Below are 14,792 nucleotides of genomic sequence, written 5' to 3'. Positions count from 1 at the left end.
ACAAGCAAGTTATCTGTGTGGCTTATACATTGCGGGGTGTCACTAGTTTACAGTAGGTATTTGTATTGAATGAAAAGCTGGAATACAGCTGCAAACTGGAATATACACGTTTTACGTTTAAAGGAGTGGAGGTCTGCTGGTCTGCTTATATTTGCGATGCTATTTGAATATAATCAGACAAATATGAACAATTTGTTTGGTCGGCATCTGAATCATATAAATGATATGGAACATAATTTGCGTAAATTGAGTTTAAATAGGAAATGTGATAACTGGAGAAAATAATACTGATGAATCGTTTTTGCTTTTCCTAAAAGCAGCTTTTTGAGTTATCATAGTAGAATATAATAACGATTTTGTTTTTTATAGAAGCAATCAATAAAGTACATTTTTAAGTTCAAGTGATATCTACACAATCAGAGTTTAAAATCAGTCAACGAAGACTCAAAATTATAAAAAAAAGCAAACAATCGTGTAGCCTGGGTTATCATTTTAAGTTGTAGCACTAATTACCAGAATACTGATTTATATCTATTACGGGAAATCGTCCTCCACGAAAAAAAGCTTAATAAATTTATTTAAAAAGCTCACAATAATGTTTTTTTTTTTTTTTTCTTACCTAGAGAAAATTAAAAATGGAAAAGTTTTGGAATTACCAATTTAATCATTTTTGGAATACGTTTCTGTCATATAATTGTCAATATACATATTTTATCTACATTACCTTGGTTAATTATTAAATTTGTTTGTATAAATGTATTAATTTGACTTTTTCTCTTATCTTTTCAGGCAAAAAAGCATCGGAATACGTTTCGTCTTCAAAATGTTTCCATACAATTCTACAAAATCAATTCGTGAGCTTGAAATGTGCGCAGTATTGTCGGTGTTGCATGTTCATCATGATATTCAAAAATAACCATAAACATCAAATTTAACTACAAAGTTACATTCAAAATAATTACAATATAAAACTACGAACAAAACATTCCCAATATTATTTAAATTTGTTTATTAAACATACAAAAGTAGAACTTATAAATCTAACATTTATCTTTTAACCAATAATTTTGTGCGTGGATCTGAGAATTTTTCTTTCATCGGTATAATGGATAACAATACACCAGGATTCGATGATGATCCACCACCAGAGCCCCGGGATGGTTGGCTCCTGGTAAGAATTCACGTACCCGAGCTCAATGTATACAAATGCTTGCAATTCCCGGCCGATCGACTTGTTTGGGATGTGAAACAACAAGTGTTAGCTTCGTTACCTAAGGTGAGTTGGAATTGTCAACTTAAAAAAAAAATATTAAATTTAAAAAATAACGCATTTGTTACAATTTAAATATAAAAAGACAACACGAATCATATGTGGTGTGGCTATTAAATATATATAAAATTATTTGCATGTGGTTATTAACAAAACGCTTTAAACTAATGATATCTAAACAATTTTAATTGCATATTTGTATCTAAATTTATAGACTTTTCATAACCTTTTCAATTTTTGAGAAATATTAACATTTTGAAAATATCTATGCATTGTTCTTGGAACAAATTAAAGCACAGTGAAGCTAGTTCTACGGACTCAAAATTTTCAACAGGATGAGATTCATTCGTTTGACGAAGCTTGATTTTTTTCAATGGGCGAAGGTCCAAAAAAACCGTTATTTGCCCCTAACTCCAGATTTTGGGGGTGTTACTGAGTTTTTAAACAACGTTTCGTAATCATAGCAACTAGCTCTACAAAACGCGAAATATCTCCGCCCGCGTATAATTTTTTACACTGTGTTAACTTCCAAACACAGTGTTATCTTCCAAACCCACTACTGATTTGAAAAAAATTTTATTTTTTTTTATTTTTATTTTATTTGACCAAGAAATATTAAAAATTTAAATTTATTCCACAACTTTTTCCTTTTCATTTACCGGCTTTTCCTGATTTTTTTTTATCAAAGAAGATTTTAATCAATTAATTTAAAAGCAGTGCCTGTAAGAAAAATATTCCTTATTTTTGCCTTTATAATTTTTGCAAAATTAAATTTTTCTTAAAATAGTTTGAAATTGATCAAACTATAAGTTCATCACAAAGTAACAGTTGAATTGATAAAATTAAAAAAAAAAATACTCTTTGTCAGCGTTTCGCTAATATTTTCGGGCATTTCAATTTAACTAAGAAATAGGAAATCCATTAAATTGTTTTTTAATGTTTTTTTACTGGTAATCACAACAAAGCAGCCAAATACGCTATGAAATTCTTAATAATTACCTTAATATAACGAATTATTGAACAACAGACTCATAAATTAAATAGTAAACAAATATGTGATGACATATCCCACAGAAATGTTTGGAAATTAGACCTATCAAATCACACTACAAGTCATTTGTTTGAAGCCAATCTTATTACTCGGAAATATTTTACATTACTGAAAAATGTATGAAAAAAGTTATGAGTGTCTTTCTTGTATTTTTAGAGCCATGACACGTAAGTACATATCGTCGGCTTCATAAGGACACCTCGTAACTCCCAACATCAAAATTTTACAGGAGAGACGAAAGAGTAGAGAAACAACAGAGTAGTTGGGAGTTAAGTGCTGGCTACAATTTGAATTTACGTCTATTTAGAGTTTTCGGAATGACTCCTAATTTTATGGGTTGCTCTGCTGACATATTTGCTGAAAAATGGCATTCAAAAGTCATTTTCGAAAAAGGTGGTTTCCTTATGAGGCCGACGATAGGGAATTTCGGTATAAGCATCTTCCCGTTTATTTAATAAAAATAAGTTTGTTAAGAAATATGCCATAGTGTCATAAAGGCGTTTTCATCAAAGATTTTCCGGTGAAAATTCCAAAAAAAAAACAAAACATTTGCCATTGTTTCTCTCTGCAGAAATTTTTTCCTAAGTTTGTATGTCCTTTCTTTGGAATTGTTTGTTTTCTTTTTTTTTCTACTCTATATTTTATCCGTAATTTAACACTTACTGATACATTGAAGTGTTTACATATGTCAAATTTTAATAAGATTTTCTCTATAAAAATAATAAGAAATCTCCTTAAAAAAACCTTATTAATCGTTGATTTTAATAAGATTTCCTTATGAAATGTATGGACGGTAAAACAATATGGCAATCTGTTAGTTTTTAGCGGGTCATATTTTTCTCTGTGTATCTAGGTAAAATGTACGCCTAATTTTGGAAAAGCTGGAGAATTAAGCACTTTTATAGAAATGTTTTTGCATCGGCTGTATGTGGTGATTTAATATTTTCGGTGTCTATAAAATAGCGGTCTCAACCTATTCGATCTCTTTCACATTTTTCTACTGAGGTCTCCTATATCCTTCGTTGGCTTTTGGGAAATAATATTCGTAATGGTTTTATGCATTTTTTTTTATATTGAATTTGCTTGTATAAATGAATCTTCCAATCTTCAATTTTATAAAATGAAAAACTTTTGTGAAAATAAATAAAGCCTCAAAGAACTGACTCGCTGTGTATGTATATTATTTGTATAAAACTATTTGCTACGACAGCGAAATTATTATTGTGTTTGTATAGATGTGAAGCATCCGGTACAGCTTGATATCTTTTCCTGAAACAACAATAATTGCTATAGAAATTGAACTGGCATTGATGTTTGATTGCAAGGCAATTAGGTATGTTTATTTTATTAATTCTATTATCATTTCAGTGTTATATGGTGTGATGTGATGAACACTTAACTTCTATATTTGTTTTTTGTCTTTATTACGATTTTTAAAATTGTTATCCTCTTTGCCAATGTTTATTTCTCTATGTTTGGTGATTTGATTAATAAGCGACAAAGCAAAACAAACAGTTTAGGTTTGAATACTTTCAAGGTCGAAGATTCTAAGGAATTTTTAATGAATTGTAGAAAGCCGGCTCTATGTCAGCGTAAAAAAAACGACTTCTTCGTCAGACGTGATGGGGTCAATAACATACATATATGTACCTACTCAGCGACCGCAAAAACATATAGTTATATATATATTCTGGGGCCCAATTCCGCAAGAGTGAATTGCTCTGTGTACACGAAAAAAGCGTGTAAATTGCCTTAAGAACAAGGCAAAGAAAAACTCACGAAGAAAAACTCACGAAGAAAAACTCACTCTTGCTATTGGGCCCCTGGTCCGAATATGAGTTTTTTTAGTGTGGCTGTGACAGGCCTAAATTTTGATTTTCAATACTGAACTGTTCATATTGTCACATTCATACCTTTGAGCCTAGTACGCTGCTGATGCGTGAGGAAATACAAATGGCAACCTTTCAACTTTTCGTTTTCTTTATCCTCCATTTTCTCATTTTCTTTACCTTTATTTGCTCAAGCTCAGAAATATTTTAGGAAAAAGCAGCCAAAAGAGAAATATCATGAAAAAATCGGCCATCTCTAGCTTCTATATCAGTGAAAACCAAGACATTATTATATGATTTCACTTGCACTTATCTTTGAAAATGCTAGACCAGAAAATGCCAGGTGCATTTCTAAGCACTTGCAAGAAGTGGAAATCGACGTGATGTTTTGGGAAATGAATTGTGTTAAATAGGAATTCTATAGACACTCAATAGCCATAAATCTTAAGCCTTCAATAAACCTGCATTAAAAAAAAAAAACAATTTTTTTAACTTAAGTTAGTTTTTGTAATCCAGTCTACTTTTGTATGTAAAAATAAAATTTGGTGAAATATTTGCTGATTTTTACATAAACTTCTTTGGATACACATGCTAAGAAGTTTATACGTAAGCTAAAAAAATCTGCTTAATATTTTTTTATCTTATCAAAACATATAATCGTACAACCTTTAAGTCGTTTACCGACTTATCTTTCCCATACCTTTTCTCAGAACATAATCTTTTAAATACAAAAATATAACAATGCTCGTGCCAAATGGTTATCTTGGCAATGACATAGACAATAAAAAGCTACATAGTGAAATGAAAATATCATTGATGGTTTATTTTTTATATTTTCAAACAGTTAAGCAAAAACAAGATTAAAGCTGACGCTTGGAGGTTCCTCGTGGTATTTTTGTTTTTAGTTAAGCTATCCCAAAACTAAAACTACACAGTTTAAATGAATGAAAAATCTTACTGAAGGGCCTTTCAGCATCTGCACGACAGCTCAAGAGAAAAGGTTTATTTCAACTTGAAAAAAGTCGTGACGGAGAATTAAATTCAATCTGGGATAAGCTGGATAGGATATGCCCAGTTGTGTAGTATTCAGATGATATAACGCAAATGTAAATGCTAAAATTTGCAGTCAAACTCTGACTAAAGATAGTTTGGGCTAATGTCAAAATATTGAAGATCATGGCAAAATAGGAAATCAAATCAGCTCGAGTCGTGTCGTGTGCAAACGTTTTCGGCCTTGACGGACAGCAGCCGCTCCCTTATTATATTGTTTTGACTAATTCAAGTTCATGTAAATTGTTCGGTAAATACCTAACAATTGTTGTTTTTTTTTGCTTCGCTGTAGCTTCGCAATAATATTTTTATGTTAGTAAATTGTTTTTGGTTATATCGTATTTTCTCTGGATAAATTATCTTGTCACGTTTATTTTCAAATTGTCTTATTTGAAATTCGCATTGCGATTTGTGCTAACGCACATTGTGTTTTTGTGATCATTATGAACTAAGATATTTTTTATATTCTATTACTATAATATTATTTATCGTGAATGAGTGTCGAAAAAAAATCTAGAAGTCCAAAAAAGTGGGTTTTGTCATGACGTCCGTCGGTCTGTGCGTCCGTGCGTCCATCTGTACAAGTAGCTGCAGCCTAAACGGCTCGAAAGATTTTCATGAAATTTTTTAATATCTCGCCTAGAACGTATACCTCCCATACAAACTTTTCGAGGTATTGCAATTTTCTCGAAAACGACTCTAACGATTTTGAATAAATTTGACACAAATAATGCTGTACGTATATCTAATATAACTGCGTTTTTAGTTTTTTTTTTTTTTTCAAAAAATACGGATAGTGGAAATATGACATTTTCTTTTTTTTTAATAGCTAATGTCGGCTCTTCCCGTGTATCGTTAATCTAACGAAAATCTTTAATTTCCAATAGTAATTAATTAATATAGTTACTTTGAACTACAAGAGCAAGTACGTGCGGCCCCAGTCGTACATTTTATTTTTTTTGGCAAATAACGTTATGCATGACTTGGAGACCATTTGCCATCCCATAAAAATAGAAGATTAAACTACGATTTAATGTTTTTTTTTTTGTAAAAGAAATCGAGAATGTGGAATTTGGTAGCTCTTCATTTATTAAAACCGTTCAATGTCTTTAATATAACCAAAAATAAATTCACAAAGCAAATATAAGTTTTACCAACATTTTTTTTATTTTCCATTCTTAATTTTGTTGTACCTGTATTAAAAGAAACAGATTTACTTATATTCATATCCGAAGATAATATAAGGGTGACTTTTCAAAAAGAAAAATAACTACGTGTGCATGTACATATGTACCTATGTATATGTACCTATGAATTGTACATAAATATCTAAGAAGCCTTTTAAGTTCTTTGTTCTTACACTCACTCAAGTGTAGGCTTTTATGTTTAGTTATAAGAAAGCACATCAAGTGTCAAAATAAAGTATCGATAGCGGTTTATCAAAGCAAATTAAAAAAATTGAAAATTAATTAGCAGTCAGTTGGAGCAAAATTGTATGGAATGACCGAAAGGTTTTTAGAAAATAAGAGTCACAACTTACAAGTGTGGTCAGCAAATTAGAATAACAAATTGTAATACAATTATTGTACCTCTGCTGAGAAAAGTTTCTTCGGTAAATTATTTATTATATTCATTTTATTTTAAATCAATATTTAAGGTTTTTCTTAATTACATTACTGTAACCAAAAAATAATCCAAAAACGTAATTTTGTACTTCTTATAACTTTCTGATTTTCTTTCTAATTAGAAATTATAATCAGTTTAGTACATTTTCAAATTTATCAAATGTTTAAAAATGCTTAATTGCGCTAAAAACTTTTTCACAGAGCAGTTTACTTGAGCAATGCGATAATTACCGTTCCCACAATATTGGCTCAAGAAGCGGGGAGTGAAGCGAGCTCGTTGTTGCTCTTTAATTTACCCATTGTAAACAGATAACTACCTTTAGAACAAATTACTTTAAATACATACATACATAAATTTATGTTTACAGAAACAATATTTTATTTAAACTGTCATGTCATGCTTTGTTGGCGAAAAACGTTGATCTGAAAATTGTTATTCACGACAGGTATCTTCAATAAGATCGTTTTTTCGTAGATAATTTTGATTTTCTTTTAAACGACCCAAACGATTTAAACGCTTTTATATAAAAGCTGTAGTTTTAATATTTAACTAGTACTCCTATTATAAAACAGCTCCATATGAATACCTCAAAGAAATTCTTTTTTTATATGAAACATCCATCGTTCAAATGTCTCCCGCGACTTCTCCGGGTGGCACGAATCCGAGTAAAAAAAATTTGGTTCCTTTACCAAACGATCCGAAGCCCGGATAGCAAACAAACATTGTCTATGATCATGAACTTTTAGCTAAAAGATTTCAACAATCTGAAGCACCTTGAACTTTAAAAGATAGACGTACCATTTAAAAATTATAAATTGTATTTTTTTAAGGAAAAAAAAAAATATTTTTTAAGAGTGTATACTAGGGCGTTCGTTATTTTTGAATCAAGTTCCTAAGTGGGAAAACTGTTTCTAAATACAAAAAAAAAACCCATAATTTTTTTCAGATTTTTATTTTGACACTAGATGGCGCCCCAAGAGGGTTAAAGTTTTTTAGCACTTGAAATAGGTATGGTATAGGTATTTTTTTAGATATAGACTTTAATCAAATTTTTTTGATGAGGTCCTTGTCTACGTTAAACAACGTTTTCAAAAAGGTATAGATCATTTTTCTAGGACCAGGGGTTTAGTCAGGGCATGCATGGCTTTGTTGGATTTTATTTTATTTTTCATGCTACTCATATGCTTGTTTAAATAAAACATTTGATTAAACATTTGATTAAATTTGATTAAATTTGATTAAAGTCTATATCTAAAAAAATACCTATACCATACCTATTTCAAGTGCTAAAAAACTTTAACCCTCTTGGGGCGCCATCTAGTGTCAAAATAAAATTCTGAAAAAATTTATGGTTCTTTTTTTTTTGTATTTAGAAACAGTTTTTCCACTTAGGAACTTGATTCTCGAAAAAAAGTGAAATAACGAACGCCCTAGTGTATACATATAGGTATGAAATGAAAATTGGTTCAACTATTTTCTGCGCAAATGTAAAAGTTTTCGGCGCAAATTACTTTTGATGTGGAAGTTAAACTATTCAAAGAAAATAATTACAAATTTGAAAATGTCAGGATTAAAAAAAAAGTTGCATGGCATTCATCCTTCTGTAGATAAAAATGGTTTTTAAAGACATTCAAAAATGTCTATCGCCTGCGATAGAGTTACAAAACATTGGTATAGAACGCAATTTTAAATTGATCTAAACGCAACTTAGCAAAATTTTAAAAGATTTTGTAAACAAAATGATTCTTAACAAAATTAATACTTGTTAAATCATTAGAATAATGCAAATTGAAACTGTAAAAACTTATTTTAATTTAAACCGCGAAACTATCCTGAAAACATTTCATTACATAACAGAAAGATTCCTTCCTATTCAAAGTATTATTTTACAAAGGCTACCGCTTATAAACCACCTCAATCACATTCTTTTAAATTTGTTACACAAATGAACACCGTCAACGAGTTCAACTACTTTCACTTCTACTTCAACCTCAAACCACAAGAAACAAGAAAAGAATTCAATACCAGAGAAGTGGAAAACCAAGTGTTCACACAAAATCAATCGATAACCAAATCCGTCCAACCAATTGACCCATCTACATTGTTCTACTTGAGTAGCTAGCACGTCGACGAACATCACCCTATGCAATCACAATCACCCTCACTCATAACCATAATAATTCACGTCCTAAAAATGTCTTTACACTTAAATCTTCCTTAGAGTCAATAACTTTATTGAAAATCTTAAGGGTGGCTTAGCAGTTTTTTATATGGGTTCATACATATATTATTTTTTGTTTTCTTTTTATTAAGTGTTTCAGTATGAATAGGATACCTAGAAAAACTATATTTTGAACAAACCTTCGACTTAGAATCTTAAAGAAATTTTTGCAAGGATTACAACTGAATTGGTCACTTCAAAAACATTTTTTTAAAAATCCTTTTTTTTTTTGCTTAAAATATGTATATGACAAAAAAACTTTCGGTCAATGCAAAAACAACAAAATCCGTATTAGAATAATTACATATTTAGCCCAGTCGGTATGTACGAAAAATTAAGCTGAAATGGAAAAAATTAGATCGTGCAATTTTTTTTTCATAGGACAGTAGAGGGATCACTGAGAGCTTAAAACCAGTTTTTCGGGAAAATCGATCTTGTGTTTAAGCCGCCATGTTGGATTAAAGGTAAAACACGTTTTAGTGAATAACTCGGCCATTTTTGATTTTTGACAAAAATTATATGTGTAAAACTTGTAGAAAATTTTATTTTCTATAACTTTTATCTTAATAAATTTTTCCATATGACTCATATTTTTCGAGTCAATTTGAAAAAACTATACCCCTACTTAGCTTAAACTTTATACCCGCTTTGATTATAGATTTTAAGATCAACGCAATATGGGAGTGTTTTTATATGTTTTTGGGGATGATAAATCTAGCTGCAATGTTAGTTTTTGCAAATTCCTAAAATTTTATAAACAAAAGGAACTATCTCAAAATCGGTAAGTGTCGGTTAAAACAAGAAGTAAATATTATAATTAAATCTTTGAATTTTTCAAACCGGTTCATTAATGCCTGTGATATGACCAATTGTTTATAATAAAAGCTTAAAAGAGAGAGTGAGTTATAAACAATCGGTCATATCTCAGGCATTAATGAACCGATTTGAAAAATTCAAAGACTTAATTGTCTTCCTAGACACCAATTATAATATTTACTAATTTTGTTTAAAACGACACTTACCGATTTTGAGATAGTTCCTTTTGTTTATAAAATTTCAGGAATTTGCAAAAATTAAAAATGGCCGAGTTATTCACTAAAACGTGTTTTACCTTTAATCCAACATGGCGGCTTAAGCACAAGGTGGATTTTCCCGAAAAACTGGTTCTAAGCTCTCAGTGATCCCCTCTACCGTCCTATGAAAAACAATTGCACGATCTAATTTTTTCCATTTGAAATGCTTAATTCGACTGGGCTAATTAGAATAATAAAATTAGCATTCTCCTAATTGGTTCAATAATATTCTTATTTCTCTTATAAAAGTAATTGTTGATTAAACACAAGGCTGCTTGTTTTTTGAAATATGTTTGTCACAAAAATGTTACACTTATGAAATTCGGGATAAATGTTTAAAATAAAGCAGGGACAAAGGATCCATTAAGCTTTCAAAAAATATTTTTGGTGAAAGGGTGTTATTTTTAAAACTTAGAAGAACATTTTTTTTCTGTTAAAAGAACTTGAATCTAAAGAGTCTACAAAATAATCTTGCCCTTTATCGTGTTTTTTTTAAGGTAAGACGAAATTCAGATTTAGTATCAGAAAAACTGAGACAAAAATGGTATACTACTGGAACTTGGTTGAAATGTTTCATTTATATCAGAAACCAGGAATCCAAGCAGGTCTACAAATACATATATTTTAGGTAAAAGGGTGTTTATTTTATTAGGGATAAGTGCGATCAATGTTGTCTTTGCCATAGAAATTTCGAATTTACGATTTACATACCTAGGTATGGAAAAAAAATATTTTTTCATAAATATTTTGTTATATAATGTTTCATTACAACTTTGAAAAAAGCAATATATTTTTCGCTGTCTCAAAAGAAAAAATATCGAATATAACGGAAGCGATTTCTATGTGTTTATCTTTAATATGTCCTTTAATAGCTCAAAACTTCTTTCAATTTTCAAATTCATTCAAATTTATTAAAATCCTTTATGGAAATGGCTCACACAACAAGAAATTATCCCGTGTATAATCATATCATTTCATAATGAAGTCATTTCGGTGGTTGTAAAGACTAATTCGTAATAAAATGGCCGCAATTTTTAATCATCAATCCAAAGGACTGTTTTTTTTCGGATTTGAAGACGCCCGTTTTCCATACCAAAACGAAATTTATAACAGAGAATCACTAATATGCCATTTTAAAAGACCATTTTAAGTTGGTCACGTCAAATAATGAATCTAATTCTGATGAGAATTATGGAGAGTGTGATTATATTCTATACCATGAAGATTAGTGTTAGATCACAAGGCAAAAAAATAAACCATATGAACCTACATAATGCACCCTCAGTGCAAAAGAGCGAGAACTCAAAAAAGTTCATTTCGAGAAAACGCTTCTGCAAAATACATACTGACTCTAAACTTTCCCCTATAACTTTCCATGGGACAGCAATTTCCATAATGTCAAAGCTCTATTACAAGAACCATTATGTTTATTTTGTAGTTTTAATAAATTTAGTTTTTAAAATTGTTTAAATTAGGAAAGAGTTTGACTTTTAATATAGTAGGAATTGGATAAAAACAGTCATAATCTTTCGAGTTTTTCGTTTACGTTAACAACAAGCCCTTCAAAAGAAAGATAATTTAAAAAACAACATTTCCTCATCATTATCTCAAAAATGTCATTTTTTGAGTTATCGCTCTTTTGCGATATACTGTAGGTTTCAGCCCTCTTAAGACATGGGAAGAGGGCGCTCATCAGCTTTGAAATATCAGATTTTAAAGCACTTATTATCTGATTATATCGTAATTGCACTTGTTTTGGCGTTGGAATTCCGTTTAAAAATGATTAGCCCATTAGTTCCCGACAACCAAATAAACAAATTCCCCATTTTCCTTCTTGTCGAGTTACTCATTTTTTGTTTATTATTTTTTTTTTAATTTTTGGCAAAAAATAAATTAACAGAAGATTTAAATAAACAAAATTAATTGTTCAAAAATATAAAGTAACTAACGGTTTTTATAAAAAAGGAACGCATTTCATGAAAAATTATATTAAACCCAAATAACTTCACCAAATAAATTTACAAAAGATAATTTTTTAAGCATGGGCTCCTGCTGGCTCCTGCTTAGAACAGCATCTAAGCTGATATTTCAAGTATATAATACAAAATACATATGTAACAAGTTTTTAAGTGGGGAGCAGCGAAAATGTAATATCCACAAAATGGACCACCCTAATGAAGATATATGTATAAGATTTCTTTTGTTTTTTCGTCTTTTTTTAGAGTGATGCATTTTTGTTTCTCCTTTCCTGGCTCTTCAGCACTTAACATACTTCTATAGGTCTAACATAGCCTACTTCAGAAAATGCACTAATCAGCGGTTAAGCACGCACCACACAATCCATGCACTTATTCATTTTCAACTTAAAACCAACAAAAAAGAGTTTCAACTCAAATGCTTTTGTGAATGTGGGGTGCTCCTTGAACATTTCTTCCACTTTTTATTGCCCCTGCTCATGTTCTAATAACTCATTAATAAATTAATGTGTGGAAAATTCAAAATATAGTTTTAAGTATGTATGTTTTTTTACCTATACAAAATGACATTTTTTATTGTACTGAAAATTTCATTTGTATTGTACTGAAATGGCTCAAATTGTATTGAAATATATTTTTCACATGAGAATTTAATTTAAAATTGAATCAAAATATTTTTTTTTTTTTTTTAACTATTAAAACTCTCCGGGCTTAATGCTTTACTTTGAAAATTGTTTTCATTTAATTTTTTTTCTGCATTTATAACAAACTGAAGTCAGTTTTGGCATTTCGACTTTATAAGTCTCTGATTCGAACAGCTTTTACAATATTTGCTGATGAATGTTGAAAAGAATAGAACTGCTTCACTGAAAAGCCACCATAAAACAACGTAAAATCAATGAAAACCACATTGATTTAACTATTATTCGGAATGATTTTACGTTAAAAATCAACATTTTAAAATCAACGCGGAAAAAAGGCAAATTTTTGATGGTTTCGTATCTTAAAGTCACATAAATCAAAGTAGTTCATCTTTGAAACAAAGACGTTTCAACTTTAATTTATTTTTTCCCTCAGTGTTGATCAGTTTTAATAATAATATTTTCAAAAAACAAGTCACTACACTCAAATTGTAACATTTATTTTGGTTCAAAAATCTGAAATTAAATTAAAACTTGAACAAATAGATCTGTCGTTTGTCAATTCTTTCGATTTTCTTTTATTTTGAAAGCTTTGCAAAAGAATTTTTAAGACACTGGTTAAAAAATTGTATTAAATTGTACTCGAGCAAACTCATTTGTATCGAATTCGATACAATTGTATCGACTTTTCCATGCCTGTAATGGTAATTAACTTACGACTGGTATTCATAATAATAACGAAAGTTCTAGCTCCATTGCCAAAAATAAATGCATGTTTAACCAAATATGTTCCCTTAACTTGACTGGAAGAAAATAACTTAAATAAAGTAAAAATAATAAAAAATCGAACGTTGATATTTTTTTTTATAGACAAATTCTTCAAAAGTTCTAAAGTCTTCAAAAGTTCTTCAAACTGTTCAAGCTTGGTATTTCAGAAAAATTTGAGAGAATACATGAAAATATACATACGCACGATGGCAATAAATCTGCGGTTTGGAATGGTTCTGATATCTCACAGGGGTTCGAGTCGAAAATGGGAGTCAATGGGGAGTCGTTTTTTGCCCGTTGGTATAGAAGTGTCGAGAACAAACATCAAAGCACTTTTATTTTCCAAACAAACTTGAGGCATACTACCGATTATGGAGAGTGAATCTTGGCAAATGAAAAACGATTATTTTCCGACAAGGACCTGGCCTGCAAGAGCCGAAAAAACGTTCTTCAATAGTGACAATTAAATAAAATAATCGCACACAGTAATAAATATAAGGTGTTTGTTGCAGTGGCGAATGAACATCTAGATATGAAAAATATGAGGTAGTCGAAAAACCACCTCCAACTAAATATTCACAATTGAGACCAGAATTGTCACTACTGATGATGCAAAATCCACCTAGAAGCATCCTAAAATTTCTTTTGAATTCAGGATGGTTAAGAGAGACACACCGTCACTAACATATCTAACCCAACCTAACCTAACTAAACCAACACGGTAAAAAAAGTAGCTACTAATCAATTTTAAAAACAAAATATACCTTCATTCATTTCTTGCACCTGCATTTGCCCGAATTTGTATCTTTAACTTTCAACTGGAAAGACTAAAAATGCATTTCTGTACTAACTTAAAAATGTACATATATGAAGAAACCGATTGGCCGATAAGTGTGTTTTTTTTTTGTAAATATGACTTCCTTTTATTTTTAAAACATTATAAATATATCGAGTACACTAACACTTTTTTATTTATTTTAAAAATTAAAAAAAAAATTATTTTGTATCTGGCACGTACTTTTTTTCAATTGTATACAGTAGAAATGTGAAGGTTCGCACGAATTTGAGTTTTTATAAGTGCAAATAAAGAAGTTCGTTAAAAATTGCAATAATTTTGCAAGTTCACGCAAATTTTACGCAAATGAATATAAATTTTTATTTTATCTTTTTATTCTTTTACATTTCTTTTTTATTTCTTTTTTTTTCTCTTTTCTATTCTTTATTTTTGGGTTCTTCTGTGATTTTATTTCTAAAAACATCCTTAATCGCTTTTACTCTTGTGCCCTG

The 14,792-nt window shown here is 29.9% G+C and overlaps 1 protein-coding gene across 7 annotated transcripts in view; it reads left to right on the top strand.

Moving 5' to 3' along the window:
• The first annotated feature begins 768 nt into the window (after positions 1-768).
• The window catches only part of LOC129906420 (SH3 and multiple ankyrin repeat domains protein 2), a 64,664-nt gene continuing 50,640 nt past the window's right edge, over positions 769-14,792 (top strand). For all 7 annotated transcript variants that reach the window (XM_055982195.1, XM_055982192.1, XM_055982191.1 and 4 more), the window contains exon 1: positions 769-1,276. In XM_055982195.1, the coding sequence (XP_055838170.1) occupies positions 1,106-1,276 (171 nt within the window). In that variant the 5' untranslated portion in view covers positions 769-1,105. The remainder of the gene's footprint in view (positions 1,277-14,792) is intronic.

Source organism: Episyrphus balteatus, chromosome 1, assembly GCF_945859705.1.
Source record: "Episyrphus balteatus chromosome 1, idEpiBalt1.1, whole genome shotgun sequence".
NCBI lineage: Eukaryota > Metazoa > Arthropoda > Insecta > Diptera > Syrphidae > Episyrphus > Episyrphus balteatus.
Note: the sequence above shows the minus strand (reverse complement) of the source record. Positions and strands in the feature narration are given on the sequence as shown.